We start from the raw sequence: 22529 nt of genomic DNA, 5'->3' as shown, positions 1-22529 counted from the left end.
TGAGTCATTATAGAAAAAAAATAAGTTCACTACCAAACATTTTTTCTTGTTTTCTAATTTTTCTAAATTCGTGGACAAATTTTCTTATAAGAAGAAATTTCGAGAATTAGCTTCTGTACAATCTTGATTGTTCTAGCTGATGCCGGTAGACAAATCTAATGTAGATACATGTGAATCATTCAGCAGACTGTGTGAGATAAAAGAACGCTTACTACACAAAGTGCAATCTATCAGCTGTTTGTTTTAAACAATCATTGACAGTCCGAAAATCTACATTGACTTTCATTTTCAAGACCAACGTGCAACCCACATACAAAATATCATCGTAATCCATCCAGATGTTCTTGAGTTATGCTGACTACAAAATCCGAAAACGCAAACACACAGGCACACACACAGACAGACAGGACAGGACAAAAACTATACCTCCATTTTTCATGTTGGTATAATCCCGTAGCCCCCGTCGGAGGTCACTGACCTCCTTCCCGTAGGTACCGAGTCACTACTCCACCCCGACCAATCAAATCACGTGAATCGCATTGAAACTCAGATTCGTATCAGCCATTTTCCGACGAATTCCTTTCTAAGTTGCGTTAACGACTAAATCTGACAAAATAAACTAGCCAGTGAGATGCTGGAAGGTGTCAGCTTTCCAGAGATGTTTTCAGATTGGCAATTTTGGCACTTTGGAAGTAATAGAAAGTGACCGCGATTTAACGTTTAAAGAAAAGTACTAGTAGTAGAAACCGCTATTTTTTTTGGAAACGTTAAATCGTGGTCACTTTCTATTACTTCCAAAGTGCCAAAATTGTCAATCTGAAAACATCTCTGGAAAGCAGACACCTTCCAGCATCTCACTGGCTAGTTTATTTTGTCAGATTTAGTCGTTAACGCAACTTAGAAAGGAATTTGTCGGAAAATGGCTGATACGAATCTGAGTTACAATGCGACTCCAAAAATTGTACTGTACTCTTGCTCCGAGTAGCTCCGAGTAGATGTCAGATGACACAATCACGTACACACCTGCGGGCGGTCTTCTTAGTTTCACTGCGCTGTTTCTGCCGTGCAAGGAAGCCGCTAAAGATAGAGTTCTCTTTCCAGCCGCCTGCATCTTTGAAATTATGCTGTCTACACGCACCAAATAATACTTTCTACCGTATCAAAATTTCCACCTATGAACGCCTGTCTGTTTATCATCACAGAAACCTGCGAATGTGTGAACAGTTTGTTGTGACGTTTTGTTGTTCTACGATTGTTTCTGACCACTTCCATATATGGTGAAGGCGATTCCATTTGAAACGTCGATGGGTAGGGCAGGTTGTAGAAGAGGAAAATTAATAGTATGATACTAAAGCCAGTTTCTGTCAGTTGAGTTCTAATTTTGGAAATATTTTGTTTCTGTTAACGAATTACTTGTAACCTTTTTGTTGTAACTTTTCTTTTATCACCCGTCTTGCCAATCTTTTACAGTTATTTAAAGTCTAATCATGACCCTACCTGAACTGACAAAACGAGTTTACGCGTTCCAGAACAACAGACATACATGTAATGTGATCCTAACAACACGTATATTCACATTCCGTTTACCTCACCTATCACAGTAACTCAAGAACCTCGCTTGAAATTAATAAAAGTTTCTTTAAAACGTTCTTTAAAACAGTCACATGAACTTCTCATCGCCAAGAATAGGTGTGCCTGTGTGTGCACAGTGTTCAGCACCAGGGACAGTCTGTATGGTTATGTGAATATGGTGTTCGTCAAATACAGGCCTGTTTGACTGTGTGGATGTTGTTCAGCACCAAGGACATGTATGTTTGTGTATGTATGTTGAACTAAGGAGACACGTGTTTTTGTGCGTGGACGGCGTTCAGCACCAAGGACAGTCGCCGTTGTGTGTGGATAGCGTTCAGCACCAGAGACATGTCTGTTTGTGTATGTAACGTTATGTTGTCAGAACTAAGGAGACTCGTGTTTTTATGCATATGTACGTGGACGGCGTTCAGCACCAAGGACAGTCGGCGCTGTGTGTGGATAGCGTTCAGCACCAGGGACATGTCTGTTTGTGTATATAACGTTATGTTGTCAGAACTAAGGAGACACGTGTTTTTATGCATATGTACGTGGACGGCGTTCAGCACCAAGGACAGTCGGCGCTTTGTGTGGATAGTGTTCAGCACCAGGGACATGTCTCTTGCCACTGTGTGTGGACGACTGGTATAATTGATTCTTCTCGTTGTGAAATGGCTGGTTGCTCATTTTTTTAAAGCATACAGATCACAGGCAAGAGTTAAACATAAATCTTTGGAAATAGTTTATTCGTTACGTTTACCCAAACCTGTCTAATGTCAAAAGTTACGAACGAATGGAAGATGGTCAACAGTATTTCTTACTATTCTTGAGACTTGGACTGCCGTGGCCAGAATGTCCCAATGCAAGGCAAGGAGGACTATAAAGGTCTCGGTTGAAACAGTAGTAGCGATACGCCAAAAATAATTACTCAAGCAACTGTATGGAATTTTGAAAACGTTTCAGACAGTATCCGCTGTCGTTCATCGTAACTAAAGGAAAAGAACTGGAGAACAAAGTCAAGACAAGGTTGTGTGCTAATAGTAGTGATACATTCATATTACATCATATTAAACCCCATATCATATCAAACCAAAATACTGTAGGTATACACCCTCACAGCTACCCTACTGGCGACTCGACATGCATGGGTGCTGAAAGTGACAGCCACAGTCGATTGTCGAATATTGATAAATATCAATTAAGCATATGAAGACTTTATTTGAATGATTGATGCGAAAATGCTACATAATGCTATATTGGTAAATGGTGGAAACTTGGTACTTTCATTAGTCTGTAAGTTCAATATCATTTGGCGAAGGTGGTGTAACTCTACCTATAGTCATAGACTGACAGAAATTGGAGGATTGGCATTTTTTCAGGCACTAAATTTCCTGTCGGTTTGAAATCACAAGGTAAAAATACAATGGGAATCTGCACCAAAACTCAATATTTTTTCTCTTCACAATCTAAATGAATGTAAGTCACATACTGAACGCTTACGGTGGCATCGTGTGGCGCAATTAATCGGTAGGGTGTTTCGCCCAGAACCGATAGGTCCCGGGCTCGAAAACGCTGCTATGCCCCGATGTTTTGCCCTCGGGAAAGGCACTTAACACAAATTTCCTCACTTCACCCAGGTGTGAATGGGTAACTGACATCAGTTGGGGAAGGTCGTATTGAGGACACCTGCTGGCGCCGAATGGCAGGCGCCCAGACTCTTGCGACTGTTCCACAAAGTACAAGTGTGGAGCAAATGTGTATCTGTTCTGTATCATGTGATTGTAAACCCTGCAGCAATTCAGCACTGGCTGCCATTGCATGGATACTTTCTGACCAATATACCATTATTAATAAGAAAAGCTCCATACCCTACATGGTCATGTTTAACAATGTTGACTCCTCCAGTTCCTTGTGCTAGTGCAATGCCCACGGGCGTTTTGTTTGTTTATAATGTGATGTAGCAAACATTTATGGTTGATTCAGTAGATCTACATTTATTGTAATGATATTTTTAAAAAGAATGACTTCAAGTTGCAATTGTAGACAATGATAACGATTTCAAAACAGTGTCACTCCAGTGCAATTCAGGCAACTACGGTTACCTGCGAGGCTGTTGTTTGTTTTCTGTGAATGTTGTGTAATGATAATAAACCATTTATCATCATCTTCATTTTTTTTAGAATATTGCATGCTACAATATTTTTTGTCTAAATTTATTGATATTTATTGATACGTACTTGAACATATTCTAGATAGGCTCTTTGGAATTGGTCAACGTGATATTGCTGTGAAAAATGCAATCGTAAGTTTAAGATATTGTATCTAAAAAGTATGGTTATGTTACAAGATCATTGCATGATCATTTTTTCACAATTGAGATAATCAAACTATATCTAACACAATAGGTTTGAGCATGATCATTGTTTCCTCATGATCAGCCCCAGTTTCAGCTGCTGTCCTAGATGAAAGCAAACCTGATTCTTAGCACGAGACAGCACTGCAGGTCTTCACTGCTGGACAGGACAATACTTGTTAAGTTATTGACTTTGAACTATCCAGTACCACCTGCTACCCTGTGTACAGGCCATCCTGGCTGTCAATCAGCAGGAGACAGCACCATACAGCCTGCAGCTGTTCACTGTGTTGATCAGCACCATGGCTCTGTGTAGGGACAGTGGAGTCATGGAACAGGTATTCCCAGAACTTCACTGTAACAGTTAATTGATATTAACCAAGGCCAGTGCTTCATGTCAATATACACTGCTAGCCACAATTTTTGAAAACAGTTCTCATTACGTTTTAGTTTTAACAGTTACAGCCCAATTGAAGGTAACTTGGAAATGAAAAAAATATCCTTTTCCAGTGAGGTATCAAATTTAGCTTTGTCAAGAAGAGACTATATATCCTATCATTGCAGTTCTGCTTAAAGAGGAAAGGGGGCGCTTTTGATACATCACCATACAGCATGTGAAAACCTTGATGCAGAGTGCACTCATTACACAATTGCCTACACAAAGTCTCTGAACATACAAATATTTCAAGACTTCCAGTATTTCTATGTTTTCCTTTTGAAATCTCTGCAGCCAACGATTGCTACAGTGTTAATTCCTAGTTTTCCTCCCTCAAGCCCAGAACACCCTGCGGCAGCTTGAAGATGTCCAGGCGCTGTCAGGTGTTTAGCAGCTGTATACCAGTCACACGCAGCAGGTACGCCAAGTGCTGCAACCCTCCCACGCGTACTGGACCACCCTGTATCCAAAACGGGTCATCTTTGACACTCTCTTATTACAAGCAGGTTAATTAACTTAATATTGTTGATATAGCCTTGCTAACTTATAGATTTGGTGATATTTGATAACTGAAATAGACATACAAACCCCTAATATTATAACTAGAGATATGACTAGCTATGCAGAAATTCAATATTTTGGGCCATAAAACAATTTAATGCTTGCCTCGGTTCCTTTTTTCTTGCTCGAAATAAATAATGTGGGCAGGCAAAAAGAAAGAAAGAAAGAAAGAAATAAAGAAAGAAAGAAAGAAAGAAAGAAAGAACGTACAGTTGTACAGTTACTGGATGCTACTGTGATTTATTTCATATTTCAAGTCAGGAAAAAATAGTCAAAAATCAAGAAAATAGATCGATGTGACCTTAAGGGGCTAATTTCTTTCTTTCTAATTCTGTGGTAGGTCCAGTTGTTGGAGACCTTCTATCAGAGATACTTCCCATCATGGAGATCAACGTATATCCAGACAAAGACCATGAACTATACCTCAACTTCTTCACACTGTTGTCTAAACTACTCATCAATGTAGCTAGGTAGTTATCACAAAAGACTAAGTCAGTTGCTCTAATAATTGATTAAAACGTCTCTTCTGAATTTGCTAAAAGGTATGATAGACAAAAAGGATGTGCAATCTTGGAATAGAGTCTTTGATTTTATTCAAGATTCTATCTATTCTTATGTAATCAATAGCCCTGTAGCATCATGTGAGGTCAAGGCAGCTGAAGTTTATTGGACACGTACTGCGCATGCCTGAGAATGAGCCTGTCAACCTGTACGCACTATACACACCGTCACATGGCAGACGCAGGCGAGGACGTCAACCTACAACCTACCTGCAGTACATACAGCAACGTCTGGGTGACGACAGCGGCTTGCTTGCACCAGGGCAGATCGCAAACATTGCTGGCAACAGAAAGAACTGGAAGAAGCTACTTACAGTTGCAGCAGACCAATGATGATAGCATTATGACATAGTGGATGTACAGAGGATGTTTATCTAACACTTTGGACAATGCCAGTCTGATAAAATTGCACAATTATAACATGTAAGTAAGTCTAACACCAAATTTTTCCAAAGATTAGGCACTTTCTATTCATAAAAATTTGTCTTTGAAATCCCAATCTGTTAGTTCACATGTATATCTGTGACAGCTGTCAGTGGCATAATTCCTAATACTAGATATAGATTTCTGCTAAAAAAATCGCTTTTTGTCACTGTTCTGTATAATGCAAACTGTTACTGAGTCCTGAACAAGGAGGGATTGTTAGAAGGGTGATTTCGGGGCACCTCTGTTCGCTGTATTACAGAGAACACAATAAACGCGACGGGGAAGTTCGGAGTGTTTGCCCTGTGGTGCAAATTATGATCCTGGTGAACTGTGTGTGGCAGGCGGGGCGAACAGCCGACACTATCCGTACCATCACGCACTGTGTTCAGTCTGCTTCACCCTTAAACACCTGAACCTATTTTTGCGACTAAAATGACTGAACGGGGTCAAAAATGACCCCAAAATGTCCTTTTAACTTTATTCGCTGATTGTTATCCGTACACTGTGTAAGAGGAATGTTTTGGCATGTTTAGGTATGAATAATTCCCTTTTATTATCATAATTTATGCAAAAAGATCAGAAGGACCACGTCTTGAATGACGTCATATTTCGTTATTATGACATAAAATTTGTTATGGTAATATTAATTCGCATGAGCATCATCCTCTAAAAATTTGGTGGTCATACAATAAGTAGTTTAGGAGTTACAGAGGGCAGGTCTCAAAAACAGCACATTATTTTTGCTGGGGTCAAAAATGACCCCAGCGATCTCAACACACACTTTCCTATATAATGTCAACAGTATTGTGCCGATCTACCTAGAACATTTGGAGAGGTTAGAAAAGACGTCTACTGACAAAGTCACGGAAGGAATTTTTTTTCAGATCAAACATGTTCAAATAGCACGTCAAAATCTACGCCTGGGGTCAAAAATTACCCCGTTCGGGTGTTTGAGGCTTAAGAGCAGTCTACTGTCAGTGCAACCGGTACTAAAAAGTTATTGATGTTCTGGGTTCCATTTCATATCTAAGCTCTGAGGACAAGCAGTAAGGTTTATGACTAGGTTTTGCTAACATAACTGTTTGAATCATGTTTTATCTTTTTTGTGCACCTAACAAAGTTAAACGTTGACGAAAAATGAATTCCTAGCTCTGTATGGGCTCTGTGTAAATACCTTGAAGACAATTGAACAAAATGAATAAGCAGATTGAATGAATGAGAGAACGAATGACTTGTGGAATAGAGGTTAAACAAAGGATAAATGGATGCAAGCCAAAAAATTTCTATGATATTTGGCATTATCCCTTTTCAGACATCTCACAGTACACCAGTCATTACACCTGTAGGATTTTCCAATTACTATTATTGCTATGACATGATTACTGTGAAGTGAATTTTGCTCATCTGTTGTGAAGTTACTTATATCAATAACAAAGTAATTTAGATGCAAAGAAAACATTAGAAGTATGTGAAGATGATTCCAGATCCAGCTGGTGTTTTACGCCGAAGGGCGGTTATGCCGGCTATACAGATACAGATCATTTCCAAACCTTATTGTTGTCTATAAAACAGACACAACAAAGAATCGAACACAAGTATGGTTTTTGGTTATTCTTTATTATTTTGCATGTCTTCTAGGTGAACACATGGACGCCAAGCCTGCTATTAAATAGGCTTGAGTTATCTCTGAAATAGCATACACATACGTGGCCGTATTAAGACGTACAGACAACGCACGTCAGTTCATCTCCGTTCACGTACGGGGCACATGGTATGCTTCCGCCGGTGACACACATAACTTCGACGGGATAGAGCATAGCAGCCGTCCCTTGATCATAGCTGGTCCAGAAAACATAGTCGGCGTTCTCGTCCATGCAGATGAACTGGGTGCGTCGTTGTCCATATTGGCTCGTCATCATGTAGCCGGTGTACTCGACGTTCCAGCCCGAGGGGCACACGTTCCTAGCGGGTACGGTGTAGGTAGTACTGCGGGCCGACACCCTACAGACGGCGCAGGGTGGGTCGTGCTTGTAGAGCTGGTTGTACGGTTCGAAGTCGTTGGTGTAGTACTGACTCCCGTAGAGCAGTCCACGGGTGGTCTGTCCTCCCGTTGCAGGTGCGTCGTATGTCGGTTGATAGGGCATGCAGAGGTAGTTAGCACCGCCCCCGCTGTGACCGTAGTGTGATCCGCCAATTACTCCTGAACAAAAAATACAAGGAAAGACATAATATAAATGCATTGTACATAAGCTAGATAATTATATTACGTCGATAATATGTTGTAAGCACAAGCACTTTCATAACTATGTTATGAGCGCAGAGATGAATATAGGATGTTCAGCTAGATGGCATCTCGTTTTAAGCCGGCTATATAAAAGTATATTGTATTTGCTATGTATCCAGACTGCTTTTCTCTTTCCATCATAAATATACATATGTAGCCATGAAAGATAATCGGGGTGCAGACAAAAGTTTATGCGAATACTATATCATAATATTACGGTGTGGACATTTGTAAATGCGCATACCTTCATACACCAGTTCTGCATGTTGAGGGCACGTTTTCTTTCCCCATCTCACGTACGTCACCGAAGCAGCTTGGTGGACATGGACAGAATTAGAACGCAGCTGACGGTTCTCAATGTCATCATCGACGCCTGTTGGAAAGATTCAGAATCATAAGGTACTATGATGGTAATAATAGAAGCATGTAAACATAAACTGCACTACACTGAGTTTTAATAATAACAATAATGGTTTTTATAGGTCAGAAATTACCCGCAATTGAGGCATTTCTAGCACTGAACTGATCCAGGGTCTACAGGTTTTTACACAATACACAACAACAACATCGACCTCAATACGATGTCGTAATGACCAACCGAAGTCAGGTACCCTTTTACACCTGGATGGAGTGAGGAGAGTCGTGTAAAGTGCCTTTCCCAAGGGTACAAGATCGGTGACATGACAGGATTCGAACCTGGGACCCCTTGTCCTGAGCCGAACGCTCTGCCGTTGAGCCACACGACCCCACCGTTTTATGTATTGTTTTCAAAACAACAAATACCCCATCATTTGCAATTAGAGGCGGTTTTACCTTCATCTTCGCCGTAGTCCGTCGTGCTGGCTACATCGTTTTTGTCAATCGACTCCATACTTTTTCGAATCGACGCAGCTTCAGTCTGGAAGTAGAATATGGCTCAACAGTCAAAATTACATGCTGTAATTTCCTGGGATTGTAGGTCTCGGCTAATACACTAAAAATTGCACACATCTATATCTACAAGCAGCAAGGAGATACAAAATCACTAAACCGTGTATCGCGTGATTGTGACAATTGTTCCCGATTTATAATTTTCTAGTCATGATTTCATATTTGAGACTGGTATTATCGAATACAATTCATCTGGTCCAAGATGTTATTTTGATTTGTTGACTACCGGCAAAGTATTTAGAACATAATATCGTGTACAGAAGGATCTGCATGGTGAAGGAATGGTTAATAACAAGCACCTTCATTGAGGCCAACCTTCTTGTGACATCCTCTACTTTTTCCAGAAGGGCATTGACGAGATGCAAGTCAGTCTCCTCCTGGCATCTGCAGGTGACAAACGTCATCAGCAATACCAAAATGCACGCTAACAAGAACCTGGACATTCTGCAATAGTCTCGGTGCCTCCTATTATGGATATGTTCAATTTACTTGTTTGGAATTAGAACTGTACTTGTGTTACAGAGCTCTGTTTAACAGCATTGCATTACTGCATCAATAAAATGACACACGTGGCTACGTTGACAGAGGAAATATTTGAGCTGCCATAAGGTTATCACTGGTCATATCCGCAAGCTGCCGCCACTGGTAGATTAACATTCATTGTCAGGATATGATACAAGTGAAGGACAAGTTGTTTTTGACTCCACCTGGACTTCTCTCACAGGTTTATGTTAACATTGTGTACATGTAATCAATCAAAATGTACAACTTTTTAGGTAAAGAAATGACTACAGTTCAATGAATTTTGTCGTGTTCAATGAATAGGTGCAACCAACTATCAACAAAATGTACTTATACAAAATTTACGTAATGACTAATGTTTTGTAGCAAGCGATCTCACCAACATTACAGATATCGATGTGTATACACTTAGTGCCTCGCCCAGCTATCACCCACTGTTATATCCATTTACTTTATCTTATGGTCAACGCGTGGATACCGGGCTTTATTCATATGTAACCATAAAAATGTATCAAATTGTCTTTGCTGGACAAAATGACCGATGATATTGGCTTAAGAAGATGTAGCTATAAGGAAAGATATTGACGTCTCACAGACAACGACGTCTCACAGTCGACGTTTGAAAATTAAGGATATGAGAGCCTTTTGGTGACCCTTACAATGATTATGTTAACTACATCCATCTAAAGCTGCATGCTACGAATGCGTTTGCCACCATATCGAATTACTTCAGCACTTGTGATAGGTTGATGGGCTTATCCAATCAGTGAATTGCACGTAAACTTTACACTGTATGCCAGTCACCGCTTGGCCTTCTGAAAATGTTCATGGCCGGCACAAACCACTACGCAAAGGTAGCCATTAGAAAACAGTGTGTCGTCAGCCAAAAAAAAAAAGCCAACATGAGAACTACGACCGGAGATTGCGTGGAGCCTATGTAAACATGTACAATGCGAACAAGCTCAAACTTGTTTTACCCTCAAGTGAAGCTTGATGTAAGGTTTGCGAAATCTTTTTGAGACATGATGTGGGTAATATTCGCTGCATTCCTCTGGGTTGTTGGAGTCAACTGTGCCACAACAGACAAGATCACACAGCATATTTTGTCTGACGTTGTTGCTCTGGCATCGGAGTTAGAAGAATTGAAGGTAAGCAATACAAGAACGAGGTCTACGTATTACGCTTTAAAGAAAAATAAAGGGTTTGGGGAAACTGCTGCATACATTTTATAATTTACGTACGCGAAACTCCTGCCCATCCAAGCATTTAAATGTGACGTTAACTTTCATTTCTTCCAGCAGTATACTGTTTTGCCTCAAGGAGTGCTAAGAATGTCAATCACGACACAGTATAAAAACGTATTTTTTTAACGGGATAGCGAGAAAGAATTTAACGATTTTTTTTCATCCCTTTATCTATAGCAAGATGTGGCCTGGCTGAAAACTATCAGACACATTACAGAGGAAAACGGTTGGTTCTCGTTTTCGTTTCCAAGCAGGATGTTGTGCTTTCTTTCTGATTGTTTTCTCGAAATTTGATGTGACGTGAAGAATAGTCACCGAAACTTTTCATTTCATTAGGGCGAAGTAAGAGACAATGGCAACTGACAGTCAACACTACTGGGCAGGTCTACACGACCTACAACATCTGGGGGAGGCGACACTGCCCCGCGTCTTCGGAAGAGATATATAGTGGAAAGTTGGAGTAATGATTGTGATAATGTGAAGGATTATGGTCGTACAGTGTAGTACGTAACTACACACTAACCTCATGGTCTTTTAGTTTGATATCAACAAACATCTGAGATGGATAAGGTTCATATTCTCAATCTGATATTTTTCGAAAAAGATCCAAACACATGTCTCATACGTTAGCCAGTTATAAGTGAATATCTAGGGAAATAACCCCATAGGAGCAGGTCTGCTATTTGAAAGCTTTCGTGGTAACGGCATGTTATTGAATTTGATATCTAACGGGGGGCGCCCTGACATCGCACGCGCCCTAACATCGCACGGATTTTTTACTGATCTTATTTTGCATAAGTACGCCGTGTTTGTGTCCAGTGACTATGCTGATAAGGAAGGTAAATAACCCAAGTTCATGCACATAATTGTCATTTACATTCAAAACATATGTGTACATATTCATTTCTTGTTTTGTCGAAAAGTAGTATTTTGACAATAATGATGGTAGCGCTAAGTAGACGGTCACTGCGTAGCTAGGCGGCCTGGCACCTAAATATACGACCTGTGCCAAGCAGTCTTTAAGTGTTTGTTGAGAAAAAAACCGACCAAAGAAAAACAACGTAAACATTGCTGTCGTCTGACGACGTTGTTTTCCCGCCATTTTTTTCCCCCAATAAGTAGACGGAGTATTGTTGATGTAAGCGGTGTCGTTTTTTCGTAATGATTTCGTAAGTCGGGCCGCATTCAATACGTACGTCGGGCCGCGTAGTAGCCTTTTTCCCGTGGGAACATGAGCTGGGATGCGCTAGATATAGCCCTTCTCACATGACGTGAGAAGTGCACACAGTCAAACTTTTCCGGTCAAAAGAAAGCTAAAATAAAGCAGACTTCAAGCCTTATTTACATTTCCCTAACTTCATCACCAACTTCCGAAGAGAGCAAAATTACTAAAGCGTAAGAAGTTAGGCACACTATCTGGCGTAGCACTAAATCAGAAGGTACATTCGTGAAAATGTCTCACAGCGTCTTCCGCATGTAACGCGGAGCATGAAGGGCCCATGAACAGTATGAATACATTTTTTGTCCAAGTATGGTCTTTAGATGAATGTGTTCAAAATTCATTCATTAAAACATGACCATTCTCTGGCAACCAGCAATGGAGCGCCGTGAGTTCCAGCGCGTAAAAAAACGTCCGATATTTGGGCACCCCCCGTTATGTACTATACATTCTACATATATTGGATTACATTATGATACTTATTGTTATCTTAAATGGTTTCTTATGCGCATTTTCTGTAGCTGCCAAACACTGAAAGTAAACACATCCATACTGTTTCTGTAGGAGTTGCAGGAGGTGAACACTACAGTAACCACGGTGGAGCCTCCGACTTCCAGTGCCTGCCAATGGACCCTATCTACGCACGTACTACACCTAGTGCCCAGAGCACCAGGGGCCGGATGTATCCGGTAGAGTACGAGGGAAGCTGGCCGAACAACGCCGCCTACACCGCCGCTGTCAATCACGACGTCCCCTGCGCCGTGTGTCGCGCACGCCGGTCAACCCACATCATTGTACCTGCCCGTAACGTCTGCCCTAGCGGGTGGACACTAGAGTACAAAGGTTTTCTTATGGCCGCTTATCAGCACAGTGGAAGCTACGACCGCTCTCAGTACATCTGTGTTGACGAACTATTTGAGACGGTTCCTTCAACAGGCACCAGCGTAAATCCAGCTATGCTTTACCCTGCAGAGGGCAAGTGTACCTCTGGCGGCGGGCTGCCATGCTCACCTTACATTGAGGGGTATGAGCTAACCTGTGCCGTCTGTAGCATCTAGGGCTTTTTCGAAGTCCCGAAATAGATCAATAAAGCAACAGTATCGACCACACTGAAACGTGTATCCTTCTCTTCATTTAGTCCACTCAAAGAACGCACTCAGCGAACGCATATTGAAAAGTTCGGCGATCTGGCTGAAATATACAGAGGCCCCGATCAATCGGAGTCTGTACATTGTTAGACATTAGCTTCAAAGCAGTAAGAACTTTCTATCTTCAACTTTAGATAAATAGATTGACTTGATATTTAGGATTTAGGAATGGGAGACCAACCTAACACATTTGTAGCATCCTGGACGAAGTCTCTGTCGACACATAATCCGATCGGGATCTCTACCTGTAGGACCGGCGATCTTAGGCCTGCCAGATCGCAATCTTAATCGTGACATATATATGTCTACATATGATAAGGTACGCGATATCTATTAAAGAATTTGTCTAAGAGAACGGGAAGGACTTTACATTGAAGGTAAAATTCTACGGCCACCCATTATTAGCCTTGTTATCAAGCCCAAAGAAATTCAAACGATTTTTCCACATAAGGAAACTTGGTAGACCCGATAGTTTGTTTAATCAATAACTGAAATGCAAACATTAGCGCGGTTTGATTGAAAAGTGTCAGAACATATTGGGTATGTCTCGAATGCGTGCGAGCACAGTAGACCGTTAGTATGTATTGGAGAGCAGGGCTTGGGCAATGATTCTTACATTTATTGATTTGTAGACGGCACTTGCGACTGGGACACGTTTGACATACTCTGACGCGAAATTTTCAGAAAATGGCAAACCGTTTTAAAGAACACTAAATAAACTGACGTCGACGCACGGTATATTTGTCAGTAACGTACGGCACTGTAAAGGTAAAATTAAGTACAAAGATTTACTGTAAAATTTAGTTTAAAGTCCAAGAGCTATGACAACCATGGCACGTTTAGAACACGAGATATCAGAACAGGAAGTTCCAATGCAGCACCGTAACAGCCGCTAAGGGTCCCAAAATCTAATAATTTCCAGGTCTCATGAAGACCTACCAACATACTGAATATGAAGACAATTCATCGATCCAGGCCTTCTCGACTTATGCTGGTCTTATACATACATACATACATACACACATACATACATACATACATACATACATACATTACATACATACATACATACATACATACATACATACATTACATACATACATACATACATACATACATACATACATACATACATACATACATACATACATACATTACATGCATACATACATACATACATACATACATACATACATACATACATACATACTTCTTGGCGAAGGTAAAGATAAATACACACGGCATCATTACCTTGGTCATTTTTATTAATTCATCTTGCCACTTTAATAGATACCTCCGTTGCCGTTAGACAGCATTTATATGGAGCAAACAGAGCATGTTAGCTCATGTCCTTCAACATACGGGCCACAGGGAATACCACCCCCGTTGGTACATCGTCCTTCGACTGGATATAGGCGGGCTCCGTCTTGATTGGGAGATGTTCCAGGTACGGCCTCGGCGTTCTTTTCTACACAGATGAATTCATTTCTGCCCGTATCGCTGTAGGCTGCAGACATGAGGTACCCGACGTACTCCGTTGTCCAACCGGAAGGAAAGGACTCCTTGGCCGGTAGCATCATGCTGGTACCCCGAGGGATCAGGCAGACGGCGCACGGCGGATCTTGTTGGTAAAGAGATGCTAATGGAGGGAAGTCACTGGCCTCGTATTCCGCGCCGTAAAGATAGGCCCGGTCTGCCTGCGAGCTGGGTTGCGCGTCCTGGTAGATGGGCGTAAACGGCATGCACCAGAGATTAGTGCCGCTTCCGTAATGACCGAAGTAAGCACCGCCGACAACCCCTGAAAAGTAGTTTTTCGTATATCAGAAAAAAGGTACTTACCACTTACAGTAGAGACAGATCAAACGTTTCCTCGAGATGTCTATTTCTGGAGTCGCACATTAAGAGAGGAATATCTGACATGGTCTGTTTTTCAAGCTTGAAGGGGCATTAAAAACCAAATTTAGTCCTAAATAAATTATGTTCGTATTGTTTATAGTACAAAAATTGATAATTTCTAATACCAAGTGCCAAGCCGTAATTCCTACCCATGGTATTGAATAGAATATCTATTAACTTACATGGTTCAATAAGCTTTATGCGCAATCAATAAAGCCGGCGTCACACAGCAGGAAAATAGCTCGCCAGACGAGTCTTTGAGCTTGATAGGAAAGCGACATAAAGAAGAAAATACTGTTAAGATTTAATGATGTATCTCTCATCTATAAATCATTGAAGAAGCTGTCGTCATATTACCGTCATAGACGAGGGAACCATCTCCCGGGCATGTTTTGCTTCCCCAGTGGATAAAGGTGGTGACTACTCCACCTGAAGACGTTAGGACGGCGTTCCTCTTCCTCATCTGTAGGGCGGCTTTGGAGGTCAACATACAACCGAAGAAAATGATTAGGAATGTGTGTAAGATTTAAATTCCCGTGCGTGACATGCTACACAATTAAGCAAATTGAATAACAAACAAGAGCTAAGCGTAGTTGATTTGTGGTGAAAGTTGTAATTATATCAATCGTCTTTGTACCTTCGTCATCATCTTGGATGTCTCCAGCTTGCAGCTTCTTCAACTCCATCTAGGAATAACAACAAATTGATTACACTTGTTGTATCTCGAGGTTTTTTGCTTGTTCTGTCAGCCCCTAAGCCCTCAATAACCAAAAAGGAATCTAGAAAGACAGAAACATTTGATGAGATACCTTACCTCTGTTTTTTCCACTTCGTGAACCAGTTGGTTGGTATAGGAGACTATATCCGCCATATTCATGTGACTGACTACAGGAGAAATGTCAAGTTCCCCAGAAAGTACAGATGTTGATGTCACTGCGATGCAGGACACCAGAAGGTATATCTGAAACGACATGCTGCTTTGGGACAAGGCTCACGATTAAAAAAATATGTTTTTAGAGAGCATCGAAGTGCAAGGCTGAAAGACTTGGGTCAGCTTTGCGCATAGCGCAGGTTCGGGCGATGTGTCAACACTGTCGGCGTATTGACCATTGACGTGTTTTCTTTGCCTGCCAGCGGAAACTTCTTATCTCTCTTGTGCCAGATGACAAGGCCACAAACGCTTAGTGCAAGCAACGTACACGCTCAATCCATATCGCTTGTATGACTCAATATATAGATATTTCATTTGCCAGATAAGCTGTCATCAAGTGTTGACTTTAAAGCTGCCCAAGAAAAAATAATGAATTTCACACTTGTTGCAGTTCTTGTTAGTTCCAAGAGGGAGAAAGTCACTATGACCATCATGCGATCAGTAATAGCAATCTTTGTTTTCACGTTTTCCTTTGTCGGGGCGACATTTGAGGACTGGGAGGCTAACAACCTTCAAACAGACTTGCATGATCTTTCGACGGTATGTGATGTTTCAACGGATATATTTCTTTTAAGTGTTATAGTTGATCGTTCTACCTGCTTACAGTTGACTTGACAATCGTTATTTTAGCCGGAAATATGTGGATGACAGGATGTATAGTATGACAGTGCTGTAACGGTTGTCTTATTTTTCTAGGAACCTGAATGGCACGACGTTATTCCGCTTGGTCAAGATGGCGTAGAGCGAACTGAGCGGCATGAGCAAGGTGATAAACAAGATGTATATTTATTTTGAAAATATATAAAATATTAACAGTACTTTTTAATTGATTTCCACCAATCTAATTTGCTGTCAAACTCTTTGAGATCTTTAGATGCCGAGAGATTACTTTCATTCATTTTAAGAAGATATTATCAAGCTCTAAGCGTCCATCTTTACCCACCAAAGTAGACCTATTGCCCGAAAGAGAGCGCGGAGCTCGACAGCTGTCAGGTACGGTGTCCACCACCTACACCCGATGGGGACGAAAGGTCTGCCCAAACGGAGCAGAGCTAGTGTACGATGGTAAGAAAACGTAGTCTCGATTTGTCCATTTAAAACATGTACATGTAACGTAACATGACCTATTTACGTGCAGAACCTATTTACGTCCGGTTTGGCTCATGTCCACATGTCACGGTGTATTATGCCAAAGCCTGTTCTCATGAGCAATAAAGAACACCATAAGTATGATCCTTAGCCATCTCTTTAATTTGTGCACAGCAAAACAAAATGGCCATGCGTTTACCACCTGAACGCCACGTGCCGCGCATGTGGGGGGAATTTACAAATAAACATTGTTTTTTTCCATCGCGTTAAGTAAGCGGCCGGACAGACATAGTGATTTTATCATCATTTGTCTGCAGACTACTTTGGACAGTTACTGTGCATTTTTTTCTGGTCTATGTTTTTCCAGCATAGCGCTAGAAGGGAAAAGACCGAGGTGGACGATAATGGGTTACCCTAGCACAATTCTTCATCATATACCTACGTATATAAGCTCGCACGGCGTTGATTAGGCGGAGAAAAACTTACAGACCATGCATTTTCTTTTTAGAAGAGCTGATATTTCTGACCATGGGTTTAACATTTGGCTCTGTCCGTGCGGTTTTAAGATAGATATACGTTTTGAATAAATCGGACGTAAATTGGTTATGTTACGTTATATGCATATGCAACGCGAAATATTCCCTACATCTACAAAGCCATCTAAGACCTTACCACTTCATTACAGTCTTGCCATTACTTTCATACATATCGATCTTTAAGTGAACAGAATCTGTTTAACAGTCATCAATTATGATATCCTCCAAATGACCGCAATAGCAGCAAATATCGTGAAATCATTTGATACTTCTGACTTGAAAATGTAAAGTTGGTGGTGTAAGGCCTATGGTAACATGTAGCAAAAAATTATGATATAGATGAAGCCGTGGAAGTAGTTGCACCTGTTATGATTGTAATCTTACGTACAATGCATAACAGATGGCGGGTTTATGGCTTTTAAGTAACATGAAATGTCCTTTTTTTCACTAGCGCATTTCACAAATTGTACATACAAGATTAAATTGACTTAATTACAAGCCCTTTGAAGAGTGTGCATTTCCTCTGATTTCCGAAGAGAAATGTCCACTTGTTGGTGACATCTTTTATGTGATAGATTTGTGTGAAAATGATGAAATATTGCATTTTCGCAGTTATGTCAATGTTTTATTGCATATGATTTCCTACAGGCGTGATGGCTGGCTCTGGGTACTTGAAGAGTGGTGGTGGGGCAGACTACCTGTGTCTCCCCATCGTCCCACAATACGGCAGCACCGTCGCAGGATCTCAGGACAACAGAGATCATCTGTGGGGGGTGGAGTACGAAACTAGTGACTTCGACCCCGCCTTCCGAGACGTCGACCAACACGACGCCCCCTGTGCCGTGTGTAGGGTAGTCAATAAGGGATCTAGCCTTATGGTCCCGGGGTGGAATAGCTGCCCCCCCGGATGGGTGAAAGAATATTCTGGGTACCTAATGTCTGCCAGGTTCTACACACATACGCATTCCACCAGCAGCCATCACCGCACGCAGCACATATGTGTAGACGAACAGCCTGAAGCAGTGTACTGGACAAGTAGTAATACAAACGGTGCCTTGCTTTACTTTGTAGAGGCACGGTGTACCGCCGGTGGTGGTATCCCGTGTGGCCCCTACGAAGATGGCAATGAGCTGACATGTGCGGTTTGTACAATCTAGCACAATAAAAGTCATCAGCTGGTTTCAGCCAAATGAGTTGTGTCGAGTCTTTGTTTAGCCATTGTCTTGTCACTATTGTTTGGCACGATGCACGAAGTCGATGTGTTGCTTTCATAGCTATCGTTGTGTACCTTGCTTATGCATTTTAGTGTTATGACATAAGAGCTCCAAGTCGTACAGAAGTTCGTGCCCCTTTCCTTCAATAACTAGCACTAGTTACATGACGCCATGAGATGCGTCAGTCTTTCGGGGTCTATATGAAGATGAAAACAAAAAGAACACTCTCTGTTTAACAAGCATACCTGTCATGGGAGGCGAAAACGTGAAGTTATAGAATTGTGTGGCGTCCTGTAGCGTAATGGTTATAACATTCCGCGTCATGTGGCGTAATGGTTATAACATTCCGCTGTCAAACAAGGGGACCCGAGTTCGATCCCGGGTTGCCCCCAGACATTCATGACATGTGCCCTTATATATTTATTTATTAATCTTTAGGTCCCTTCAGTTATGTACTTCCTTTGGGAAAGGCACTTAACACAAATTCATCACTTCACCCTAGGTGTAAAGGAGTCCCTCGGATAGGACGTTAAATGCAGATCCTGTGTTTAGAGAGAGTCTCACCCTGAGCACGTAAAATAACCCACCACATCTTTCCAAAAAGAGTAGGGGCAGGCCCCGATGTGAGTGGATCAAAAACATTCCGGCCTAAATGGGGTAGGGAATTTCCTAAGCAGCCTTCGTGACCCCTACTTCTCCTAATGGGTCAGTAAAGTTATGCTTGTCTCGAGCATTGATGACTGACTAGAATGAAGAGATGCTGCTACAGTAGCAATTAGTTCAGTGCTTAGATGAGTGCCCCCCTACGGCCTTGCACTGAGCGAGTTCGTTAAAAAGAACATTATTCCCAAAACGTTCGGTTATATGGACAGTACTCATCTCCTGTATGTTCTATAGCCACATGGTGTCACTACATCAAGGGGCAAGTATACTGGTAGCACTGTGTGTTCAACTCCTCATACTCTTCCCCACAAGTGTCAATGGAGTGCTTGCCAGAGAAAATAATGAGGCTATAAATAGTATTGCCGTATGTATGTTTCGATCATTTTGATAGTTTTACTAACTTTTTTTGTTGAAATTTTGTTTGCGCAGTATTGTCATATTCTTTATAGACTGACTGACTGACGTTGTGCTCTCGAATAAGGCACTTTACACGACTTTCTCCATGACTTAGGTGAAAATGAGTAACGTAACCTTACCAATTATCGTTCAATTCATCTAAAACGTTATTTATATTAAAACCGCGCGGGCAGGGCCAAATATTAAACCCATGGGCAGAAATATCAGCTCTTCTAAACAGAAACATGCTTGGTCTGTAAGTTTTTCTCCGCCTGTTTAACGCCGTGCGAGCATGCATTTATACTGAGGTGTATGATGAAGAATTGTGCTCGGGTTGCCCATTATGGTCCACTTCAGTCTTCCTCCGTCTAGCTCTATACTTGAAGAACATAGATCAGAAAAAATACACATTAACTGTCCAAATTACTCTACAGACAAATGATAGTAAAGTCACTCTGTTTGTTTCACCGCTTGCTTGACACGATTAAAGAAAATAATGTTGTGCAGTCAATTTTAGCCATGATGGGCGGCACGTGGCCATGGCGTTCACGTGATAAACGCATGGCCATAATGTTTTGACGCGTGAAAATGCAGCGTTGGTGAGGGGGTTCGCTGGGTTGTATCAAGCCTTCCTAAAACTAGGAAGAGTTTCAAATCTCGAATGGCCATAGGTAGTTTGTGTATTAAAAAAAAGGTTTAACGTCAGCTACTTAAAAAAAAATACTAGCTATCGTGTAAGTTAGAAAAAACATGATAAAGTACGCCATACATGACGCTTCAATGTAACTTGCTGGTGCTGGTTCAGGAGTTTATTCTGTTATGTCGGTGGACGTAAACTTAAACCTATTTTACTGTTCTGTTTAAAGGAAAGTCATGACTAAGGATCATACTTATGCCGCTCTCTATTGTTCATGAGAACAGTCTTTGCAAAATACACCTCGATATGTGGACGTCACCCAAACTGGACCATAACTGGTAAGGTTACGTTACCTAGCTTCTCGGATAGGACGTTAAAATCGTAGGTCCCGTGTTTGAGGAAATCCACACCTCAAGCACGTAAAAAAAACACCACGCATATGGAGAAGAGTAGAGGTCCTTTCAGCTGTGAGTGGATCATATAAATCTGTCCGAATATGCAGTTTGTACTGTTCAGTACAAAGCTGCCATGTTACGCCATGAGGCGGTTTACCGGGTATACAATACAAACAAACAAACCATTATATTTTTGTCCGCGTTCGTTTGTGCGTCTGACTGCCTGTCTGTCTGTCTATATAAACAACTAGAGTTTCACAACCTCATACCTTCGCCAATAATAGGGTGTTAATCATTGATTACGCAAAAAAGATCCTCGTTTGCATGAACTACATCAATTGATCATATTCTCCATCCAAATATTACAAGTATGACAAGTTATCTTAGCAAAGAAGGCTATTGTCTAGCATCTTTTCACCTATCATGCAAATAATGTCCTTATTTGCATAATCATTATTGAATGATGTTCATATTCACATAACTTCCAGATGCCACAAGTGTGAAATTGCTGTCATTCACCTGTATAGAATTATAGTAGTTTCTCATTGATTATACCAATAAGGTCTTCATTTGCATATTTCCTATCAACATTCCTCTCTTCCCCAGTTACAGACGTTACGAGGTTAAGTAGAATAGTTGAATAGTCCTATCATGGAACGCAGTGGGTTTGCGAAATTAATTATGCAATCAAGACTCTGTTTTTCCTAATTACCATTTGATTATACCAAGCTTCACCTAAGCTATCCATAAAAGAATCATGATGAGCCATCATCCCCTTCTTGAGTTATAGTTTTTCTCATTGATTATGCAAATGATGTATTCATTTGCAGGATTAGTATCTATCAATATTTCTCTTTCTCATGCACATACAAGATACAAGATAACTTTATTGGAAATCGCAGTGTTGCCACTGAATTACATGTCACATGTTTGAGAGTATGATGAAATACAGTGAACGTACAAACTTTCCTCATTAATTATGCAAATTAATTTCTGATTTGCATGATTAGTATCGTATTAAGTAAATCATCATTTAAGCTATATACCTGCCAAAAGCTATTGCCATCCTACGCGCATACCAATCATAAATACAATCTATCCAAGCCTTCTAGAGTTATACTGCTTATCTTCACACACACACACATACATACATACAAACGCTACTGAAAATACATTGTTGGTAAAGGTAATAATTAGGCTCAATCATCCCTTTCCTACTAATCCTCACGTCGCCTGTTTTTTTTTTTTCTTAACCACTCTTGTTACTACTGCAGCCCAGCAAGCCAGGTGAGCTGTTTCGTTTCAGGTCCGTTTCACCACTACCAGTAATGCCCCATGGGTATGAGCCATGCCACTATGACTATGGGAATATCTCCTTCACTATACCTGATTTCATAGAGACTGATGATGCAATACAACAGATTTTTAAACTTTGCCCTTTAATTATGCAGAGTAGTTCGCCCAAAATCTAATCATCTTGAGGGTTTTTCACATACCTACCGACACACCAAATTTGAAGA

The 22529-nt window shown here is 41.0% G+C and overlaps 4 protein-coding genes and 1 long non-coding RNA gene across 6 annotated transcripts; 3 read left to right on the top strand and 2 right to left on the bottom strand.

The window, feature by feature from the left end:
* Nucleotides 1-7503: 7503 nt before the first annotated feature.
* Nucleotides 7504-12922, bottom strand: LOC136438126 (short-chain collagen C4-like). Of its 2 annotated transcripts, XM_066432841.1 has the most exons (5): nucleotides 12658-12922; nucleotides 9419-9503; nucleotides 9003-9087; nucleotides 8434-8562; nucleotides 7504-8105 (listed from the first exon to the last, which is right to left on the bottom strand). In XM_066432841.1, exons 2-5 carry the CDS (start codon nucleotides 9422-9424, stop codon nucleotides 7621-7623), a joined length of 705 nt encoding a protein of 234 aa, XP_066288938.1. In that variant the 5' UTR covers nucleotides 9425-9503; nucleotides 12658-12922; the 3' UTR covers nucleotides 7504-7620. The 2 variants fall into 2 exon arrangements, with proteins under 2 accessions (XP_066288938.1, XP_066288937.1); XM_066432840.1 differs by lacking the exon at nucleotides 12658-12922 and having other exon boundaries at nucleotides 9419-9603.
* Nucleotides 10531-11362, top strand: LOC136438511 (uncharacterized). The gene is made up of 3 exons (XR_010756439.1): nucleotides 10531-10789; nucleotides 11063-11111; nucleotides 11222-11362. It is a non-coding gene; the product is annotated as an uncharacterized lncRNA (long non-coding RNA).
* Nucleotides 12483-13162, top strand: LOC136438710 (short-chain collagen C4-like). The gene is made up of 2 exons (XM_066433623.1): nucleotides 12483-12492; nucleotides 12669-13162. The coding sequence occupies exons 1-2, from the start codon at nucleotides 12483-12485 to the stop codon at nucleotides 13160-13162; spliced, it is 504 nt and encodes a 167-aa protein (XP_066289720.1).
* Nucleotides 13163-14496: 1334 nt separating this feature from the next.
* LOC136438125 (short-chain collagen C4-like) lies at nucleotides 14497-16214 on the bottom strand. Its single transcript, XM_066432839.1, has 4 exons — nucleotides 15963-16214; nucleotides 15786-15834; nucleotides 15506-15622; nucleotides 14497-15050 (listed from the first exon to the last, which is right to left on the bottom strand). Exons 1-4 carry the CDS (start codon nucleotides 16119-16121, stop codon nucleotides 14569-14571), a joined length of 807 nt encoding a protein of 268 aa, XP_066288936.1. The 5' UTR covers nucleotides 16122-16214; the 3' UTR covers nucleotides 14497-14568.
* A 163-nt stretch (nucleotides 16215-16377) lies between these two features.
* LOC136438124 (short-chain collagen C4-like) lies at nucleotides 16378-18897 on the top strand. The gene is made up of 4 exons (XM_066432838.1): nucleotides 16378-16619; nucleotides 16776-16845; nucleotides 17031-17144; nucleotides 18353-18897. Exons 1-4 carry the CDS (start codon nucleotides 16449-16451, stop codon nucleotides 18859-18861), a joined length of 864 nt encoding a protein of 287 aa, XP_066288935.1. The 5' UTR covers nucleotides 16378-16448; the 3' UTR covers nucleotides 18862-18897.
* The last annotated feature ends 3632 nt before the right edge of the window (nucleotides 18898-22529 follow it).

Source organism: Branchiostoma lanceolatum, chromosome 7 (genome assembly GCF_035083965.1).
Source record: "Branchiostoma lanceolatum isolate klBraLanc5 chromosome 7, klBraLanc5.hap2, whole genome shotgun sequence".
Classification (NCBI taxonomy): Eukaryota; Metazoa; Chordata; class Leptocardii; order Amphioxiformes; family Branchiostomatidae; genus Branchiostoma; species Branchiostoma lanceolatum.
This window is presented reverse-complemented; position numbering and strand designations above follow the sequence as displayed.